This window comes from Giraffa tippelskirchi, chromosome 10, assembly GCF_054371585.1.
Source record: "Giraffa tippelskirchi isolate mGirTip1 chromosome 10, T2T-mGirTip1v1.2.pri, whole genome shotgun sequence".
Classification (NCBI taxonomy): Eukaryota; Metazoa; Chordata; class Mammalia; order Artiodactyla; family Giraffidae; genus Giraffa; species Giraffa tippelskirchi.
In genome coordinates, this window is record NC_137284.1 from 63,123,048 (window position 1) to 63,144,331 (window position 21,284).

At 40.6% G+C, this 21,284-nt stretch overlaps 1 protein-coding gene and 1 non-coding gene across 24 annotated transcripts in view; both read left to right on the plus strand.

Annotated features, from left to right (window-relative positions):
* The first annotated feature begins 1,397 nt into the window (after positions 1 to 1,397).
* Positions 1,398 to 1,469, plus strand: TRNAC-GCA (transfer RNA cysteine (anticodon GCA)). Its single transcript has one exon. It is a non-coding gene; the product is annotated as a tRNA-Cys (tRNA).
* Positions 1,470 to 11,131: 9,662 nt separating this feature from the next.
* MIOS (meiosis regulator for oocyte development) overlaps positions 11,132 to 21,284 on the plus strand; it is a 35,429-nt gene continuing 25,276 nt past the window's right edge. For 3 of the 23 annotated variants that reach the window (XR_014066136.1, XM_081531625.1, XM_081531633.1), the window contains exons 1-4: positions 11,132 to 11,232; positions 12,221 to 12,312; positions 17,222 to 18,563; positions 18,884 to 18,982. Coding sequence is in view for 21 of the 23 variants with exons in the window: in XM_081531625.1 (XP_081387751.1) it covers positions 17,270 to 18,563; positions 18,884 to 18,982 (1,393 nt within the window). In the remaining 2 variants the exon portion in view is untranslated. Of the gene's footprint in view, positions 11,753 to 12,220; positions 12,313 to 17,218; positions 18,564 to 18,883; positions 18,983 to 21,284 lie in introns of all 23 variants that reach the window. The other 20 variants (XM_081531628.1, XM_081531645.1, XM_081531634.1 and 17 more) reach the window with 11 other exon arrangements.

The following is a 21,284-nucleotide window of genomic DNA, read 5'->3' on the forward strand; positions in this document are numbered from 1 at the left end:
CAATTGAGGTAGCAGTCATCTTTTTTTTTTTTTCCGAGTTACACCTAAATTATATAGCTCCTTCTATACAATAGTTTGTTTCCTTCTCTGTCCTTTTAAATTTGTACAAGGGTAAATTATTCAAAGTTTACAGTGAAAGGGACTTGAATTTATATTTTACTATTTTAGGTATGAAAAACCTTTCAATACTATGCTCAGTTGCTCAGTCATGCCCAACACTGTGTGACTGCATGGACCTAGCCCGTCAGGCCCCTCTGTCCATGGAATTTTCCAGGCAAGACTACTGGAGTGGGTTGCCATTTCCCTTCAAACTCCATTCTACTCATACTCTATTCAATACTATACAACCAAAACAAATGTTAAGTACCTAATATAATCATTATTCATTGTTTATATCCAGAACTATAGATTCTGAAATACATATGTATAATTTTATTCAATGTAAGTACTTTTTTATTAATTATATATATGAATATAAAATATTCCATTATGCTAATTAACCTAATTAAAAATGCCAAATACTAACAGAAACGAGCGAGGACTAACTAACCATGGGTCTTGAAGGACTATAGTTTGAAAAAAGATATTTGGGCACCACCTTGTGGGGCCTTGTAGAAAGACACTTTGAGAGAGTGTCTACTATCATTAACAGATTAAAATTCTTAGCTTCCTGTGATGCCAAACAGGTAGAATGCAGGTAGCCACCTACAGATTTTCTGGGTAGGGTAATAAGAAGATGAATAAAAGGAGTGACAAAATTACTCTATGTATGAATCAAGAAACCAGCATCTGATGAAATCTGCAATGCATTCATTTAACAAATGTTAACCTAGTTCCTTCTATGTGTGAGGCATTGGGTAGAAAACAAAAAAGACCCAGTCACTTCAGCCTAATGGAAGTGATAGGTAAGTAAAAGGCAATGGCAAGTTTTACCAAAAATATTTTTAAGTAGTCAAATATCCAACTCTAGCTAACAGTAGTGTGCTGAGGTGTTTGGGAGTAAAGTGTACTGGTGTCTACAACTTTGAATGCATTTAAAAGAAAAGAAGATGGATAGAGGGATGAATGAATATTATGATCAAGCAAATATGTCAGATATTATAGATCAGATGTTGGTTGTGGAATCTGGTTGGTGGGTAGTGGGTTTGTTATATAATTCTGTCAACTTCTGAGTATATTTGAAAATTTGTATAATAAAATATTAGATAGAAAGGCAATGACAGTACAGTGTGATAATATCCATAAACGAGACCTACAAAGAGGGCACCTGGCCCAGATTGTGGCACGGAAGTTGGAAGTACAGGGGGCAGAGGATAAGTAGGCTCTGAACAGGTGTTAAGTGTTAGCATTTCATTTTTGGAATGTGGGAATATTCATCACCTCTTGTTTTGTTGGCTTCCCTGATGGCTCAGATGGTAAAGCATCTGCCTGCAATGCAGGAGACCCAGGTTCAATCCCTGGATTGGGAAGATCACCTGGAGAAGGAAATGGCACCCCACTCCAGTATTCTTGCCTGGAGAATCCCAAGGACAGAGGAGCCTGATGGGCTACAGTCCATGGGGTCACAAAGAGTCGGACATGGGTGAGTGACTTTACTCACTTTTGTTTTGTTCCAGTCTAGTGGAGCTTTAGTCAAAACTAGAGATGACAAATCCTATTTTTAACATTCTGTTACATAAACAAATATGTTGTATGAGCATGGCTAAATCCTTAAACTGAAATAGGGAAATGACAAAAGTTGTGCATGGTAGAAATATCTGAATTTTAAAACTTGTCCTTCAATATTGTCTTCATAATAATATTTTTAAATTTTGAGTTGGAATTGAAGCATTCATTATGTTTGCTTAATTTTTCATCTTGTATTTTTTGTTTTGATTCAACAAATAATAAGAGGAATAGTGATGATTGTAATGTGTATCCTACCCTCAAGGAATTCACAGTAGAATCATATGAGTATATTGTAATATAATCTGCAATAGCTTTATTATAATACATAATTATATATAAGCATGCACATATATATAAGTGTGTGTGTGGTGTGTGTGTGTGTGTGTGTGTGTGTGTAAAGAGACTGAGGATGTGAGACAAGGCCCAGCGACAAGTGCCAAGGAGTTCGGAACAGTAGATATTACTTCAGTTGTGGGAGACTTTGAGAGGCTGAGGGATGTATTTTGAGGAATGGAGAGAATTTAACTTTTCTACCTCTCAGGGAAGGATATTCCAGGGGAAAATGGGAAAAAAGCATGTTTAGGGAAACGCTGTGTAAAAGTAACTGGGAGCAGTTCAGTAGGGCTGGAGCTAGAATGCATTAAAGGGTTAAGTTGAAAAGATATGCTGGGCCAGAATGGGGACAACCTCATGTTGATAACTTTTTTTTAATATCCCAGAAACTTCTGTGTGTGTTACATAGAAAGGAATATTCACCATTTATTAGGAGATCAAACCAGTAGATCCTAAAGGAAATCAGCACTGAATATTCACTGGAAGTACTGATGCTGAAGTTGAAGCTCTGATACTTGGGCCAACTGATGCAAAGAACCTACTCATTAGAAAAGACCCTGATGCTGGGAAAGATTGAAGACAGGAGGAGAAGGGGGCGACAGAGAATGAGTTAATTGGATGGCGTCGTAGACCCAATGGATATAAGTTTGAGCAAACTCTGAGAGACGCTGAAGGTCAGGGAAGCCTGGCATGCTACAGTTGTGAAGAGTCAGACATGACTGAGTGACTGAACAAAACAATTAATTTTAAAATAATGTATACCTTATTTTTACAGATAATTTATGAAATATATTAACTTAATAAATTTGATTTCTCCAAATTCGTGAACATTATTGTAAACTGAATCCCTTTTTTGCAAATTTACATCAGCAGATTCTTTTAAATGATTTTTAAGAGAAGACAAAATCTACTCAACATTGCAACATTACAAAACTGATACAAAATGTACAAAAGGGCTAAAACTTAGAAAGTAAATTTGTTTCCTCATCATTTCTGTCCTGATTCTAATTCTGATTCTCTTTATGCTTCTGATTTCTTTCCTCTTCCATTTCTTCCTGGGGTTACAATTATACTCAACTAAGAAAGCCAGGCTTAGCTTTGCAAATATGCTACTGATAGTCCAAATTTTGAACATGAAAATTAATTCCATTATCCATTTGAAGATTTTTATAGTCATACATTGTACATTACATCAGAAACAGTCCAAATTATTGACTCAGGCCAATCAGATATGCTTTGATTTTTCAGTGACCTGGTTTTTTCCTCAGAATGACACTGGTCCTGAACTCATTATCTTCAGCGTTAGATATGTGTCTAACGTTCAGTGTTGGTTCTGGACATCTTTTTCTCATTTTACTACCAAGAGAAACCTACTTTTACAACTGCTTTAGACTTCATTGTACTTATGTAATTCTAAAATTAATTTGATCTGTTGAAAATACAAATTTTCTTTTTCATCCACCATGAAGACTTACAATATTGACATCTTAACTACAGGCTGAGAAGTTTGGATCTTGGTCTGTAGGAAACATGAGTCAATGAAGCGTTCTAATAAGAGAGACACTTGAGATGCCCTTCAGAAAGATCAGTGGTTCAGAGTAAAAGGACAGGAACAGGGGAACCAGAAACCAGTTTGGAGACTCTTGTTTGGGTGAGCAGTAATTAAGACCTAAATAAACTAGGGCAGTAGCTATGGGAGCATAAAAATTAACAGAATTTGGACACCTTATCTGTTTCAAAAGCACTGATGTGATTTACTCAAATCCTGCCCAATGAGCAGAAGAGACCAGGCAGAGAGATGGCCTGAGATTTGATTGTAATGTTGATGGCTGCCACATTAGCACTTCAGTGCTCATCAGAAGCGGTGAGCCCAGTTTCTTAGTCAACTGGAGCTGCTGTAACAAATTACCATTGATTGGGTAGCTTCTAAATAGCAGAAATTTATTTCTCACAGTTTTGGAGGCTGAAAGTCTGAGTTGAGGTGCCGGCACAGTTGGGTTCCAGTGAGGGTTCTCCTCTGGGTTTCCATGCCAACTTCTTATCGTGTCCTCACATGGCAGAAAAAGGGTGAGAGAGCTCTCTGGGGTCCCTTTTATAAGGGTACTACTCCCACTCTTGAGGGCTCCACCCTCATGACCTAATTGCCTCAGGAAGACCCCACCTTCTAATATCATCACATTGGGGGTTAGAATCTCAATATACCAATTTGTTGTTGTTATTTAGCCACTAAGTCATGTCCAACTCTTTGTGACCCCATGATCTGTAGCTCCTCTGTCTATGGGATTTACCAGGCAAGAATACTGGAGTGAGTTGCCATTTCTTTCTTCAGGGGACCTTCCCTACTGAGGGATCAAACCCACGTCTCCTGCATTGGCAGGCAGAGCCTTTCCCACTGAGCCACCAGGGAAGCCCCATGTCAATTTGGGAGGGAGTACAAAATTCAATCCATAAGACCAGGATACCCACAAATGAAGCAGAGACCCTGTGAAGAGACAACTAGCAAAGCAGAAGATGTTAGGCTCACCAGTGTTGCAGTTATCATCCTAAAGCTACCCCAGTTGATAAAGTCCTCTGCGTGCTGCTTGAACTTTATCATTTCTGACTTAACTCTGTGAGTATCAGATTACGAAGCATCCCTCTGTCATTACTGAATTTAGCATCCTAATCCCTCCAACAATGCTCTTTAAAATAATATTCATTGAGTTTTTTCTCATTAAAAATGTTTCACATTTTTTATTTCAGAAAACAGTAAAATATAGTAAAGAGAATATTGATCACCTTTAAACCTACCACCCAGGGAAATCTACTGTTAAAATGTTGGCACAATTCCCTCTAGCCTTTAAAATATAAGGTTAGGGTCATTCTGTTTATTCCATCTGGTACTATTTTATTCCTGTAACAGTAAACCATGAGTGTATCCTCTATCTTTGCATATTTTTTTCCCCTAAAACAGAGGTCAGTAAACTAACCCAGCCTGCCACCTGTTTCTGTAAATAAAATTTCCTGGAACATGGCCCTTTGTTTCCGAAATGCTCAGGGCTGCTTCTGTACCACAACTGCAGAACTGAGGCATTGTGATAGAGGCAGTATAGCCCACCAAGCTGAAAAGATTTACTCTCTCTTCCTTCACCAAAAATGTTGCCAACCTCTGTTCTAAAAGATACTTTTAATGACACATAGGATGAGATCAGAGGCTGTTTTATTTGATGGTAAATGGACCAGTAGTTGGGCTCTCTGGGTGGTGCTAGTGGTGAAGAACCTGCCTGCCTATGCAGGAGACGTTAAGAGACTTGGCTTCGATCCCTGGGTCAGGAAGATCTCCTGGAGAAAGAAATGGCAACCACCTTACTCCAGTATTCTCGTGTGGAGAATCGCATGGACAGAGGAGCCTGGCGGGCTGTGGTCCATAGGGTCGTAAAGAGTCAGACACAGCAGAAGTGACTGAGCACACACACACGGACCAGAGGTTAGAAGCACAGGTAGAGCCAGATTGTCGGGGTTCATTTCCTAGCCCCACCACTTAAGGGATCTTAAGCGATTTTTTGAACTTCTCTGTGCCTCAGTTTTCTCATCTGTAACGTGGGTTGATTTTCAGTCTCATCCTCATAAGACTGTGGTGAACTCTCTGATGCGCCACCCAGAAGTCCGCCTTCAGTAATGAATGACTTGCTCCCTCAGCTGCTGGGTGTGTTCCCAGAAGCGGGCCCACAGCTCTCAGACTTCTCTGAGGACTGCATTACCAAGAAAACTGCCTCATTCAAAGTCATGCTGAAAGGTCTGGATCCCTTCTCCCAACTGGAAACAAGTCTGACGGGCCAATCCAATTCCAACGTTTCCTACAGATTGGCTGAGGCCTTCATTGGTATTAAATCACAGCTCAGCTTCTCCCTCTGCCCAACCCTGCATTTTCTTCCTCTCTTTCACAAGTGTTTATCTCAACAATACTCCCTGGTAAGCATCCTACATCCTAATCTCCATCTTGGGATATGGTTGCCACAGCACCCAACCTGAGACAGAGTGTTAAATGAGCCTGTGTTGTGAAGTTTCTGGTACATGTGTGCGCTCAGTTGCTCAGTCATATCTGACTCTTTGCTACCCAATGGACCGTAGCCCACCAGGCTCCTCTGTCCATGGGGTTTTCCAGGCAAGAATATTTTAGTGGGTTGTCATTTCCTACTCCAGGGAATCTTCTCGACCCAGGGGTTGGAACCTGCATCTCTTGTGTCTCCTGCGTTGGTAAGTGGATTCTTTACCTCTGCGCCACCTGGGAAGCCCTTCTGACACATAGTATATGCTATGAAATTGTTTGTTATCAAACACATAAATAATCTACCGGAGACAATAAAATGGAAATACAAGCTCAAGAAGAAAAAGTAGAATAATACAAAATTTCCTACAATTAAACAACAGTTTATTCACTAAATTTTTACATGAATGATAGAAACTTTCACTAAGGTATTTAAATTTCACTGGATACATTTAAAGTTTGATATAGCCATTTTATTTGCAACATAAATTTTAAAAATGTATTGAAAATCATACCCTTGACAACTTTGTAAATGTATCATGACAATATTAGATGTAACCCAAAAAAACGGTAGGTTCATTGTTTTACAAAATTGATTTAGGAGTGTGCTAGAATACTTCTTAAAGACCACTATTTTAAGATGTCTCAGATCTTCACCTTTGTAAAAAGATTACCTAAGCCATATCCCATGTTCACAGGGCCTTAGTTTTCACGTGGTGCCTAAAGAGTAAAAGCTGCTCCCAGGTATAGACTGATTTTGTGCATGCAGAAATAAGACGAGTTGGGATTATCCAGTCACAGGCTCCACAGAATATTCCAATAGCTGCTGAATTGCTGCCGAGGGCAGCAGTAAATTAGAAGGAAATTGGCAATCTTCAACTGCTTTCCTTTATTGGTTTAAAACCACAACCAAAAATTCTATGCTGGATCACCACAACATAAATAAAAGAGCTTAAAAAAAGAAGAACATCATGTTAGGGCTGCAGAAGTTTAAATAAACAAGACAAACACTAAGACCAGCAACTCTGGCATCTATTATAAAAATGAATCTTTGATGAAGGCAGCTAGTGTAACCTCAGACCAGTCTGTTAAATTCCCTGATACAGTTTCATCTTCCAACAAATACAGTGCATTCTCGCACTCTGTAAATATTTTTGAATACATATTATGTAGTCAGGCACTCTAGGAAATCCAAAGTTCTATACTAAAAGTTCGCTTGGGTGCATCCTAAGACTCTTCACTTGTGTCTGATTCTTTGCAACCCTATGGACTGTAGCCCATCAGGCTCTTCTGTCCATGGGATTCACCAGGCAAGAATACTGGAGTGGGTTGCCATGCCCTCCTCCAGAAGATGTTCCTGACCCAGGGATCGAACCAACATCTCTTATGTCTCCCGCATTGGCAGGTGGGGTTTTTTTTACCTCTAGCGCCATCTACCTACGAGAAAAATACCACCTACCATTTTCCAGACAGCAGGAAAGGAGAGGAGGAAATGAATGGCAGGCAGCTTCTCTTTTAAGAGACATTCTTCAGTTTTACTTACAAGAAACACAGTATAGTGGAGGAGAATCAATTTTAAGCATAATGAGAAAAGGGTCACATTCATATAGGGAGTTTAGGGAACAAGGAACTGGCAGCAATATGAGAAGAACGCACTTTCACAAAAGCTTGGATGGAAAAAAGGAGAGAAAAAGATATTAGCAGGAGGGGAACGTGGACCAGAGAAAGATACTACTTTAGGAGTTATTCAGCAGATTTTTATTGAGCACATGCTCTATGCTGTGCACTGTTTCAGGTCGTGGAGATTAAGCAGAGAATAAAGCATATAGAACCCCTGTGTATTACTTAGGGAATAGGATAAGCCGCCGTAACAAACAGTTCTTAGCAAACAATAGTTTTTAATAGAAGAGAGTTCATTTTCTCTTGTGTAATGGTCCAGAACTCTGTGGCTGATCCAAGGGAGGAGGGAACCTCAGCTCCCCAAACTGGCCTAGGACTTAGACTAATGGACCAGGTTTGCCTTCCTTCATACATGGCTTTCCTTCCTAGTCCATGTTTCTTTTTGCCATTTTCCAGGGAGCAAGAAAGAAGAGGAAGTAGACAGTGAGAAGTTCTCTTTTGAGGGACATGATCCAGTTCTACTCACATCTTACTGGTCCGTATTTTTTAAACTTTTTATTTTATACTGGAGTACAGTTGATTAACAATGTTGTGTTGATTTCAGGTAAACAGCAAAGTAATTCAGTTATACGTATGCATGTAATCAGGCTTTCCTTGTGGATCAGCTGGTAAATAATCCACCTGCAATGTGAGAAACCTGGGTTTGATTCCTGGGTTGGGAATATCACCTAGAGAAGGGAAAGGATAGCCACTCCAGTATTCTGGCCTAGAGAATTCCATGCACTGTATAGTCCATGGGGTCGCAAAGAGTCGGGCACAACTGAGCCACTTTCACTCACATGCATGTAATCTGATTTAGGTCATACCTGAATGGTCTAGTGGTTTTCCCTATTTTCCTTAATTTAAGTCTGAATTTGGCAATAAGGAGTTCATGATCTGAGCCACAGTCAGTTCCTGGTCTTGTTTTTGCTGACTGTATAGAGCGTCTCCATTTTTGGCTGCAAAAAACATAATCAATCTGACTTCAGTATTGACCATCTGGTGATGTCCATGTGTAGAGTCTTCTCTTGTGCTGTTAGAAGAGGGTGTTTGCTATGACCATTGTGTTCTCTTGGCAAAACTCTATCAGCCTTTGCTCTGCTTCATTCTGTACTCCAAGGCCAAATTTGCCTGTTACTCCAGGTATTTCTTGACTTCCCACTTTTGCATTCCAGTCCCCTATAATGAAAAGGACATCTTTGGGGGGGTGTTAGTTCTAGAAGGTCTTGTAGGTCTTCAGAGAAACTATACATAGAAGATCTTCATGACCCAGATAACCACAATGGTGTGACTGATCACTCACCTAGAGCCAGAGAACCTGGAATGTGAAGTCAAGTGGGCCTTAGGAAGCATCACTATGAACAAAGGTAGTGGAGATGATGGAATTCCAGTTGAGCTATTTCAAATCCTAAAAGATGATGCTATGAAAGTGCTGCACTCAATATGCCAGCAAATTTGTAAAACTCAGCAGTGGCCACAGGACTGGAAAAGGTCAGTTTTCATTCCAATCCCAAAGAGAGGCAGTGCCAAACAATGTTCAAACTACTGCACAATTGAGCTCATCTCACACATTAGCAAAGTAATGCTCAAAATTCTCCAAGCCAGGTTTTAACAGTACGTGAGCTGTGAACTTCCAGATGTTCAAACTGGATTTAGAAAAGACAGAGGAACCAGAGATCAAATTGCCAACATCCGTTGGATCATCAAAAAAGCAAGAAAGTTCCAGAAAAACATCTACTTCTGCTTTTTTGACTATGCCAAAGCCTTTGACTGTGTGGATCACAACAAACTGTGGAAAATTCTGAAAGAGATGGGAATACCAGACCACCTGACCTGCCTCCTGAGAAATCTGTATGCAGGTCAGGAAGCAACAGTTAGAACTGGACATGGAACAACAGACTGGTTCCAAATAGGAAAAGGAGTACGTCAAGGCTGTATATTGTCACCCTGCTTATTTAACTTATAAGCAGAGTGCATCATGAGAAACGCTGGGCTAGATGAAGCACAAGCTGGAATCAAGATTGCTGGGAGAAATATCAATAACCTCAGATACACTGATGATACCACCCTTATGGCAGAAAGTGAAGAAGAATTAAAGAGCCTCTTGATGAAAGTGAAAGAGAAGAATGAAAAATTTGGCTTAAAACTCAACATTCAGAAAACTAAGATCATGGTATCTGATCCCATCACTTCATGGCAGATAGATGGGGAAACAGTGGAAACAGTGGCTGACTATTTTGGGGGACTTGAAAATCACTGCAGATGGCGATTGCAGCCATGAAATTAAAAGACACTTGCTCCTTGGAAAAAAGTTATGACCAACCTAGACAGCATATTAAAAAGCAGAGACATTACTTTGTCAACAAAGGTGTGTCTAGTCAAAGCTATGGTTTTTTCAGTAGTCATGTAACACTTGTGGCAGCATTATTCATTCAACTATGAGAGCCAGTACCCTGGAACCGTCTTTCTGCCTCACTCCCATAATCATCCCAACTTCTATGTATTCTCCTGGCCATACACCTCTCTCCATCACCACCGTCCCTACCACTGGTAGTGTGGGTAACCATCATCTCTCATTTGGATACTTACCTTATCCCTTCCCCTTCTCTCCCGTAAAAATTGACTACACCACTTTCCTGATTAAAAACGTTCAATGGCTGTACCAATGCCTTTAGGAAAAAGTCCAGCCGGACTCATTAAGCTGGTTTCCCAACGCTGATTCATCATCTTAATCTGTCCCCACTTCCCACTGTGCCCCCACTTCCCACTGTGTCCCCACTTCCCACTGTGTCCCCACTGATATGCGCCCTCCTAACCCTGCACTTTCTCTTCCTCTGCTCTAGAAGCCTCTCCTCTTCCAACCCCTCGGCCCTGTTCCCTTTCCTAGCATCTCTTCGTCCTTCTTGTCTCAGCCCAGCAGTCCTCAAGGAAACATTTCTGACACACACAAACACACGTCTTTATTGTTCACCGCAGTGTCCCCAGCATTACAGCAAGTACACAGTAGGCGCTCGGGGCGTCTTTGTGGAGTAGATGAGAGAATAAATTGGGAACCAAGTACCCTGGGTTTTCTGCTACATCGATGGCCCCAAAATAAATTTTTAAAGGAAATTTGGACTGATTAAATAAGCTAAAACGTCTAAAGCCCTTGGAATCCGAAACAACTCGGTGAAGCGGTCTGGGTGCAAGTGCCCGAGATCCGGGCCGCGCGCTCAGGGGGCGGGGCCTGCGGAGGTGGACCGCAGCGCTCAGCAGGAGGCGGGGCCTGCGGGTCGCCGGGAGCTCCGGAGCAGTGACCACGCCCCGGGGCGGGGCGACCCCTGGGATCGCCGGGGGCGGGGCTCGCAGTTCGGAATTCCCCTTCCGAGGCCGAGGCGTGTCCGCGCGTCCACGAGGCTGGGTGGTAGGGAAGTGGACCCAGGCCGGGTAGCCAGGTTACTGGCCGCGCCGGCGCGGCCGCCATCTTGCCCGTGTGTGGACTCCCCCGGCGGGAGGGGCGGTGACTAGGCCGGAAGCGACTATAGGACGGCCGCGCTGCCTCCCAGGTCGGTGAGTGCGGCCCGGGGTCCGCTCTCGGCACCAGGAGGCTCGAGTCGAGGGTTCGGGGGCTCCGGGACGGCCTCGAGGCGCTCGGGAAAGCCCAGTTGAAAAGCCCGGGCGAGTGCGGACCCGGGGCCTCCTCCGAGCCGAGAGTCGGGGAGTCGTGTTCCGCGCTGCGGGATAACCGCGGCGGGCCCGGCCTCGGAGCTGCGAGCGGCCCGGGACGCGCGGGTTCCTCCTCCCGGAGCTAGGTCCGTGCTGCAGCCTCCGCGGCGCCGGGTTTGTGCGGAACCGCGTCCTCGCCGTGGACGAGAGGCTCAGCCAGTGTCTGGAGCGTGGGAGCCGCCTGCAGATTCCTGCCTTACCCGGCAGTGCTACCAGCCGTGCTCTGCTTGTACTCTATTGAATACTTCAAGGGCCTGTCACCCGGGTGGCGCTGTTCGCTGCCTGTACGGAATCGTGAAAATACCGTGAGAGCATAAATCTTCTCACAGGTGCCACGAGCCTTCCTAAATCACTTAAAAAGTGACTGCCTTTGCATTCTTTTTTATAGCTATATTTTAAGGGAAATTTGGGGTTATACAGAACGTCTCCCTGAAGATGGTGATAGTAGAAATTTCTTGAAACTGCTGCTGTTATTACTTGTCGTGCTGAGACAAGTAGAAAAGGGAACAACAACAAGATGTAAAAGGGTGATTGGATACCTTGTACACTTAATATTATATAGCTCTTCACTGTCCACTAGCCACACAGGGTTGAGATGTGCTGAAAATGTAAATACATTGGATTCCCGAGACTTGGTACCAGAAGAAAAGTATATGTCTCATTAATAAATGTTACATAGATTGCATGGTGAAAGGATAATATTTTTGATATGTCGGGTTAAATATATTGTTAAATTAGATTTAATTGATTTTATTTTTCAATGTGACTATTAGAAAAGTTTACGTTATATGGCTAACACTGTGTTTCTGTTGGACCATGCTATTACAGATGAACATCTGGTGAGGAACACAGAATCATCAACATGGCTTTCCTTTGCTCAGAAACCATTGCTGGGAAGTGAGTCCTTGTTTTACTTGAAGGTGAGGATCTAAATATAAGCTGTAATTATGGCAAATTCCACCCCTCTGCCCCCAGTTTCTTGGTGTCTCCAGCATTTGAAAGCATTAATTTCCAGGGCTGTTTAAGGGAGTCGTAGTGATGCTGACCAGAGAAGGCAATGGCACCCCACTCTAGTACTCTTGCCTGGAAAATCCCATGGACAGAGGAGCCTGGTAGGCTACAGTCCATGGGGTCGCTAAGAGTTGGACACAACTGAGCGGCTTCACTTCCACTTTCCCTTTCATGTACTGGAGAAGGAAATGGCAACCCACTCCAGTGTTCTTGCCTAGAGAATCCCAGGGACGGGGGAGCCTGGTGGGCTGCCGTCTATGGGGTCGCACAGAGTCAGACACAACTGAAGCAACTTAGCAGCAGCAGCAGCAGTGATACTGACATGTTTGGGATGCAAAGAACTCGTTTAATTGGATTGTCACTACTCTGTGAGATGGAGATAGGAGATGTTCTATCTCTATTTTATAGTCTTGGCATTTTAAGGTACTTGTTAGGGTCAAGCTAGTAAGGGGCTAGAGATGGTCTGCTCTTCACCATGTTCCTGGTGGTCTTTGTTCAGGAGCCAGGATTTGTCTATGTTGTATGTCTATTTGTCTATGTTGGATTGAAAAGAAAAACAGTTGGCTCTTCAACAGCACGGGTTTGAGCTGCATAGGTCCACTCATACATGGGTTTCTTCCAATGGTAAATACCACAGTGCTACAGGGTCCACAGTTGGTTGAATTTGAGGTTGTGGAACCTCAGATACAGAGAAACGACATGTACAGAGGAACAGCTATAAGTTATATGTGGACTGTGCTGGAGGGTTGGCGACCTAACTGCCTAGTTGTTCAAGGATCAACTGTACGTTTTTTAAGAGGATATAGATGTACCTATGTATTCAGGGCCAGTTTCATGGTATGTGACCTATGCAGACATTGCCAGGGCCCGTCTTTAGAAGGCCTGGCACTTTGTATGGTGCTCTTCTGTCATGGTCTTGAAATTCTGAATATGTTTTGAATAATTGAGGGGGCCCTGCACATGTTGTAGTTGATCTTTCTCTGTGCAGTAATCTAGAATGGGAGTAGGGAGGTGTTGGGAAGGAATGAAAATGTCTGGTCCTCTACTCCTATGTGAATTAAGCAAGGTTTGCTAGACTCAACTCTCAAATTCTGTATGAATTCTGATTCTGTATGAATTACTATAGTCAGATTTGTGGATGGTAATATAAATATATACATAATATGAGAAGAATTACAGATGATTCTTAATTTGAGTCATGTAAGTTAAATCGTTTTCTAAATTATAGTAACACTTTGTTTTTTTTAAGTTGGATTTTGCCATGTGGCACCACGTTTTCTTAACCATAGATCATTTGTGTAAAGAGTACAGTTATGGGATGGAAGCCTATATGATACCGGTGCTTATTTTATTATTTGTCTTTCAGTGAGATAGGAAGATGGGCCAGATCTTAGGATACCTCCAGTTGAGAGGTTTCCTCTGTTCACAAGGGCATGAGTATGAATGAAGCCTTATTTGGCAGTATCTGTTCCTTCTTTGTGTTTTCTTAGCTACTTCCTGTTACACAAGGTGCCTTTTCTTCTTCTTAAATTTTTAAATTGTCTTTAAGATTGGACATAACTTCAGGACAAGAATACAGGCTTTATTATACTAGTGTGTTAGTTAGCTTGGGCCTGTGTGTGCACACTAAGTCCCTTCAGTTGTGTCTGACTCTGTGACCCTATGAACCGTAACCTGCCAGGCTGCTCTGTGCATGGGGATTCTCCAGGCAAGACTACTGGAGTGGGTTGCCATGCCCTCCTCCAGGGGATCTTCCCCACCCAGAGATCAAACCCGTGTCTCTTATGTCTCTTGCATTGGCAGTCAGGTTCTTTACCACTAGTACCACCCAGAACTGGTTAAAAAAAAAAATGCCATAGACTGGTTGACTTAAACTATATAAGTTTGTTTTCTTACAGCTCTGGATGCTGTAAGTCTGCGATCTAGGTGCCAGGATGGTCTGATTCTGGTGAAACCTATACTTCCAGACAGCTGCCTTCTCCCCGTGTACTCACATGGGGAGAGAGCTTTGGTATCTCTTCCTCTTCTTTTTGACACCAGTTCTGTCAGATCAGGGCTTCACCTTATCACTTTGTTTAGCCTTAAGCTTAATTACTTCCTTAAAGACTGTCTCCAAGACAGTCATGTGGAGTAATTGGGGCTTCAACATATGGATTTTGGGAAGACACAGTTCAGTCCATAGCAGCCAAGATGGATATCTGGTTTTTAAAATATCTGTCCCTGTTTACTGCTGTGTTCCCAGCATTTAGAACAGTGTCTGGAACATAGGAGAGGCCCAGTAAATATCTATAGAATAAATGAAAGCCAGTGTATTAGAGCGATCTTCTCAGGGCTGCTCACTGTGGGCCCTTACCCAACAGGTGAACCACTTGTGACAGTGGCCACTTCGTTTTTGGCTGGAGCCAACGCCTACTAGAAAGGGCAGGGGTGCAAGCATGGGGAGATTGGTACAACTTGGAGAAGGCAGTGTGAGAAGTGTCAGAGGGAGCATTTAACAAATGCATTTATTAAAAAGTAATTACTAAGTCTCTACTATGTCCCTCATACTGTGCTGGGTACTGGCGGTTCATATGGAGAGCAGAAGATACTTTCTATACTCTCAGGAAGTTTATAATCTAGTAGGAGAGATGGAGAGGGTGATTTAAAAGGGAGGAATATGATTCGATGAGAGTATATATCTAAGTAACCTGCTTTAGATTCAGGAGGGGATAGAGGGTGGTTGATTTAAGGCTGAGCAGGTTTTAACTTGGCCAAGAAGGGAGGGGAGACTGCTCGAGGCAGAAGAAACACCTTTGCAAAGGTGTGGCAGTGGGGGTGGAGGATCATGTCCTAGGAACTAAGAAGAGGGATAGTATAGCTAGAGCACAGTTAGCAGGGAGGCAAATGGGGTGCATTGAGGCTGGAGCAGTAGATAGGCCAAAGCATTTAGGGTTTTATAGGTTATATTGAAGAGTTGGAAGTCTATACGAAGAGCAGTTGGAAACCATGAGAGGGTTTTAAGCAGGAGTTGGATAACCTAGATAAGTTTGTGTTTCATTAAGATCGCTTTGATATTATATAATGATGAATTTCATAAAGGCCAGAGTAGGAAGATGAATAAAAGAATTGCTGAGATAGCACCACAGGCCAGACATGTCTGTTATTTTTTTATGGAGTCAATATGCAGAGCCCTGAGACTTGGCAGCCTGGGTGGAGGAAAGAAGACAGTGAATAATTCAGTTGAGTTAGCGTTGCAGGAGGCAAACCCGGAGTGGCAGGGAAATGAAGTTGAGGGTGCTAGTAAGAATATAATTGAAGTAACTGATCTTGGGCTTCAGACCTATTAAGGAAGGAAATAAGGCAGTGTTAGAATTCTTAAAGGCTTTTCCCAGTCACGTAAATTTTGTGAGTTTGTTGAAATTCTAGACTGGTAATTCCTGACTGAAACAACTTGTGCAAGATCAAAAAGTTAAGTATGTTTGAGCTGAATTTATTTAGAATATCTTTATTAGGAGTCTGTGCTAGGCTTTGCATTTGGTACAGGACATAAATGAATGAACCCTGACTTCACGCCTTAAGAACTGACAACATGGGTGTACAGATACCAGTTGCCATGAAGATTATGAGTATCTTTGTTCATTTTTTAATCCATACTTACTCTAGCCAGACTCAGTGAAAAACAAAAGTTTACATTTTTGTAAGCAGCTTGTATTTTTAAACTAACCATTTTTAGCATAACTATTTCTAGTGTTATGTGCTTAAACTTCTAGAATAGTTAACCTTTTCAAAAATCCTGTTTCAATACCTATTCAAAGGTTATAGAATTGAAAATTGAAAAAGCCTCTGTTGCTCATTCAGTTTCCCAATGTGCATTGTATCCTACTGGTCATAAGCAGGATGATTTTAGGTAACCCAATTGCATTTTTAATAGTTATATATTTATTCAATGTATGTTAGAAAAATGTATTTGACATGTCGTACTCATGATTCATGGACCTTACGATGAAAGCAAAATTGATTTTCAGGTTTTAAGAATGAGTCAGTTTAAGCAAAAACATTAAAAAGGGCACAGGTGGTAGGTGAATAACTGAAGTTTGGGAAACACTATAGTCTTAAACCAATCCTTATGCTGTATAGATGAGCAAACAAAAGGACCCCCAAAGACAAAAGACCTTTTTTGAGCCTATACTGTACTAGCTGTATAGTATATGTCAGAGCTAGGACTAAAACTGAGTACATTCTTGCTTCTTACCATTGAAATTTGAGGAGACTAGTGGCTTTGTACTTCAGATCTGCATTGTCCATTATGGTGGCCTCATGTGGCTATTTATATTAAAATTAATTTAAATAAAATTTAAAATTTGCACTGCCATATTTCTAGTGCTCAGTAGCCAATGTGGCTAATAGTTACCATATTGGACAGTTCAGAGACAGAACGTTTCTGTCATTGCAGAAGGTTCTGTTGGATAGTGCAACTTTATTACCTAGGTAGGTGATTACTTAGGTATGGTAACCCTTTAAAGTTTTATCCCCTTCAAAGGGATGATACTTATTAATTTACTCACCACCTGAAGTTGTTTCAACCCTGTTTGAAGGTACTAAATTGAAGGTACTGTTAATAGTGCAATTAAGATAATTGATCATGGGAAATAAAGCCAGAAAGGAGTTCTCAGATTCCTACCAGCTCAACTTACTGGAAGAAGTCCTTCTTTTCCCCTCTTTATTAATAAATACTGTCTTGAATTCAGTAGAAATTTCCAATAGAAAATTTCCTGACTTTCTAAATCCAGCTTAGAATTGTATTTCGTTAACATTTTAAAACTTTTTATTTTTAAGCAGATTTTCAGTGAATGGACCTAACTGGACTGTCTGAGATCATCAAGAAACATGAGCGGTACCAAACCTGATATATTGTGGGCACCACACCAGGTTGATAGATTTGTTGTATGTGACTCCGAACTTAGTCTTTATCATGTGGAATCTACTGTGAATTCAGAACTCAAAGCTGGATCTCTACGTTTATCTGAAGACTCTGCAGCTACATTACTATCAATAAATTCAGAAACCCCGTACATGAAATGTGTTGCCTGGTACCTCAGTTATGATCCTGAATGTCTCCTAGCAGTTGGACAAGCAAATGGTCGAGTCGTACTGACAAGTCTTGGTCAAGATCATAACTCAAAGTTCAGAGATTTGATAGGAAAAGAATTTGTTCCAAAGCATGCACGACAATGCAATACTCTTGCATGGAATCCACTGGATAGTAACTGGCTTGCTGCTGGTCTAGATAAACATAGAGCTGACTTTTCAGTGCTGATTTGGGATATCTGCAGCAAATATACCCCTGATATAGTTCCCATGGAGAAAGTAAGACTCTCAGTAGGTGAAACTGAAACGTCATTATTAGTAACAAAACCACTTTATGAATTAGGACAGAACGATGCTTGTCTCTCTCTTTGTTGGCTTCCACGAGACCAGAAACTTCTGCTTGCTGGTATGCATCGTAACCTGGCCATTTTTGATCTTCGGAATACAAGTCAAAAGATGTTTGTGAATACGAAAGCTGTTCAGGGAGTGACAGTAGACCCATACTTCCATGATCGTGTTGCTTCCTTCTATGAAGGTCAGGTGGCAATATGGGATCTTAGGAAATTTGAGAAGCCGGTTTTGACTTTGACTGAGCAACCAAAGCCCTTAACAAAAGTAGCCTGGTGTCCAACTAGAACTGGTCTGCTTGCCACTTTAACAAGGGATAGTAATATTATTAGATTATATGATATGCAGCACACACCCACTCCCATTGGTGATGAAACTGAACCCACAATAATTGAAAGAAGTGTGCAACCTTGTGACAATTACATTGCTTCCTTTGCTTGGCATCCGACGAGTCAAAATCGAATGATAGTTGTAACTCCTAACCGGACAATGTCTGACTTCACTGTTTTTGAAAGGATCTCTCTTGCCTGGAGCCCAATTACATCTTTGATGTGGGCTTGTGGTCGTCATTTGTATGAATGTGCAGAAGAAGAAAATGATAATTCTTTAGAAAAAGATATAGCAACGAAGATGCGCCTTCGGGCTTTATCAAGGTATGGGCTTGATACAGAGCAGGTGTGGAGAAACCATATTTTAGCTGGAAATGAGGATCCCCAGCTCAAGTCACTCTGGTACACTCTGCACTATATCCTTTGTGTGGTGAGTTCTGTGAGATGAATCAGATAGAAATGTTCTTGAAGTTTGCCAAAAGGTCAGTCTGTAAATATCATGCTGAATGTTTTGTGTGCAAATACAAGTCACATAATACTGAAATCACAAAGTAAAATTGTTTAAAACTGTTGAACTTGAGATACTGCCTTGCAGATTGAGTAGGAGGAAGAAAAGTAGATCTCTATAAAAGAGTAGAACTGACGCCTTCTATAAATTGGCTCCAACTGAAAATAAATTCAGTTTTGAAATACTTTCTTATGCTTCGTCACTAGTATTTCCTATGCATTTAAATACTTATGAAGCAGTATACGGAAGATATGGATCAGAAATCTCCAGGCAACAAAGGATCATTGGTTTATGCAGGAATTAAATCAATTGTAAAATCATCTTTGGGTAAGAAATTTCTGTTTTTATTTTCTGCAATATGTGTTTAACTTTGTACTCATTTTTTCCCCATATTTAGTTACTTCAAGATACTGTAATATCTGGCCATGTTTTTTTTATTGCATTGTTTCTGACTGGATATTTTAGTGAATTGAGTTAAATGCATAATTGTTTATACATGTAAAATTCTTTTTGGAGGGAGTCTTGGTTCTTTGAAGGGATAGTTGACTTTCTAAATCTATTCATTAATTCACTATTTTTTTTTGAAGACTCACTTTGAAAGATATTACATTAGAGGATTTATAGGCTCTTCCTGGTGGTTAGTTCAGATTTTATCACAGTATTTGCTTTTATAAAAAATAAATTTAAAAATTTCTAATTGAAAGAGACCCCTTTTTATTTTGCTGCCTAAACCCTCCCACTTAGCTGTCTCATGGCAAGGCCTGTATAACTATGACATGAAATATGGCCTTACCCAAAGTGCCTTACTATTTCAGTCCTTGATGATTGAATATATGTATGAATTAATGTAGGATTGAAATTAATAGACTATTTAACAGTTAATAAAAAGGGAAACATGACAAGAAAGCCAGACTTACTGTTTGTTCCCTGACTTCTTTAAACAGTTGTTCCTGTTGTCTTTATTGGAATCGAATTGTGAATTATAGTTGTTTTCTCAGCCTAGCATTTTGTATCTAGCTTTAGATAGCTGTCAAAGTTGGTCTCAAGTCAAGCTACTAGAAAAGTAGCTCTTATGATTTAGTCAAAAAATAGGAGTAGAAGTAATAAATCCAACTTGTTTTTTTTATTGGACTTTCATGAATACTATACAAAAAAATACAAAATAAAATGCTGTTTTTTAATGAGTAGTTTGAGCATTTCAACTAAATGGTTATATTATTTTTTTTTTAAAGGACTTTTAAATTACTTTGGTTCACATTACTGAAGATTGAGTAGACTATTTATATCATCTATTTCATTTTGGTGTTCTCTCAGTAGGTCCGACCCAAAAAAGTAACTTTTATTATAAACAATAAAGTGAAAGTTTAATTAGAGACTTCCATTTTTATTAATATAAGTAAAAGGTCAGTAATACTGTATTACCTTGATGAAAAGTATTATAGCTACATAGTAGGTCAGACCACATTGTGTTCTCAGTATTGTGAGGTTTATTGTTTTTTGCTGTATTTTGATATATTTCAGGGAAAAGCCAGCCAAGTACCTGTAAAGCACAGGGGAATAATGGAATATCTTTATATGTTTTTGGTGCAGTAGAAACAAACTGAGTATCATGAGTTAAGAGTAATCTTTACCCAAACTGTAAAAGACTGCTGTTGGAAAGATTACCTCATTGCTGGACTTCTGGCTTTTTGCTTGGTTTGGTTTGGTTCAGATATTTTTGTTTCTGCAACCCCAAAGTAAAAAGTTGAGAAATGAGACTGTCAAAGATGGCAGTCCTTAGGTTTCAATCTTTTCTTTTTTCCTAATTATATCTCTAATAATTCAGCACATAATAAGTCAACGTGGTGAGCCATCTTGCCCACAGTAACCTAATGCACAAGTTTATAGAGCGCACAGCTAAATTTTAACTTTGGTGACAAATAATATATAGTGAGTGCCTATTATGAATTAGATATCATGCTAGTTGCTTTCTCATTGTTACTTGATTTAGTTCTTTCAACTGTAATATAAGGTAAGTTTATTCACTTGGCAAATATTTGTTACTTGCTCACTATATACCAAGAATTCTAGAAACGGGAGACATAACTATCAACAAGATAGCTAAATCTCTTTCGTCATGGAGACTGAATGAGATATGATTCCTGCTCTTGGGAAGATTACAGTCTATAGATGACCCTTGAACAAGGAGGTGAGGGGGTGGTTAGGGTCACTGATCCCTCTACCCCAGTCAAAAATTTGCATACTTATATTTCTTTCTCAAAAACAAAGAAATTGCTGAGTGACTCACTCAAGGACAGGAAGCCAGAACAGTTTGGATAGAATTAGGACTCAAAGCCTAGTTCTTTTGATTCCACATATTGTGATCTTTAATCAAACACTAACTTTTCCCCACATTTAGAGATCTGTAAAATGAAAATACAGGTACTATATTTATTGAAAACTCTGTGTATAAGTGGACCCATGCAGTTCAAACTCATATTGTCCATATAGTTCAGAATATGGACAAGTAAAGTTAGTTTATAATACAAGGAAGAACAGACAACTATGGATAGAAGAATTCATAATCTGGTTGTAGGGACTAGTGGTGGTTTCTTGCAGAAGGTAAAGGCAAAGACAGGATTCAAACAGG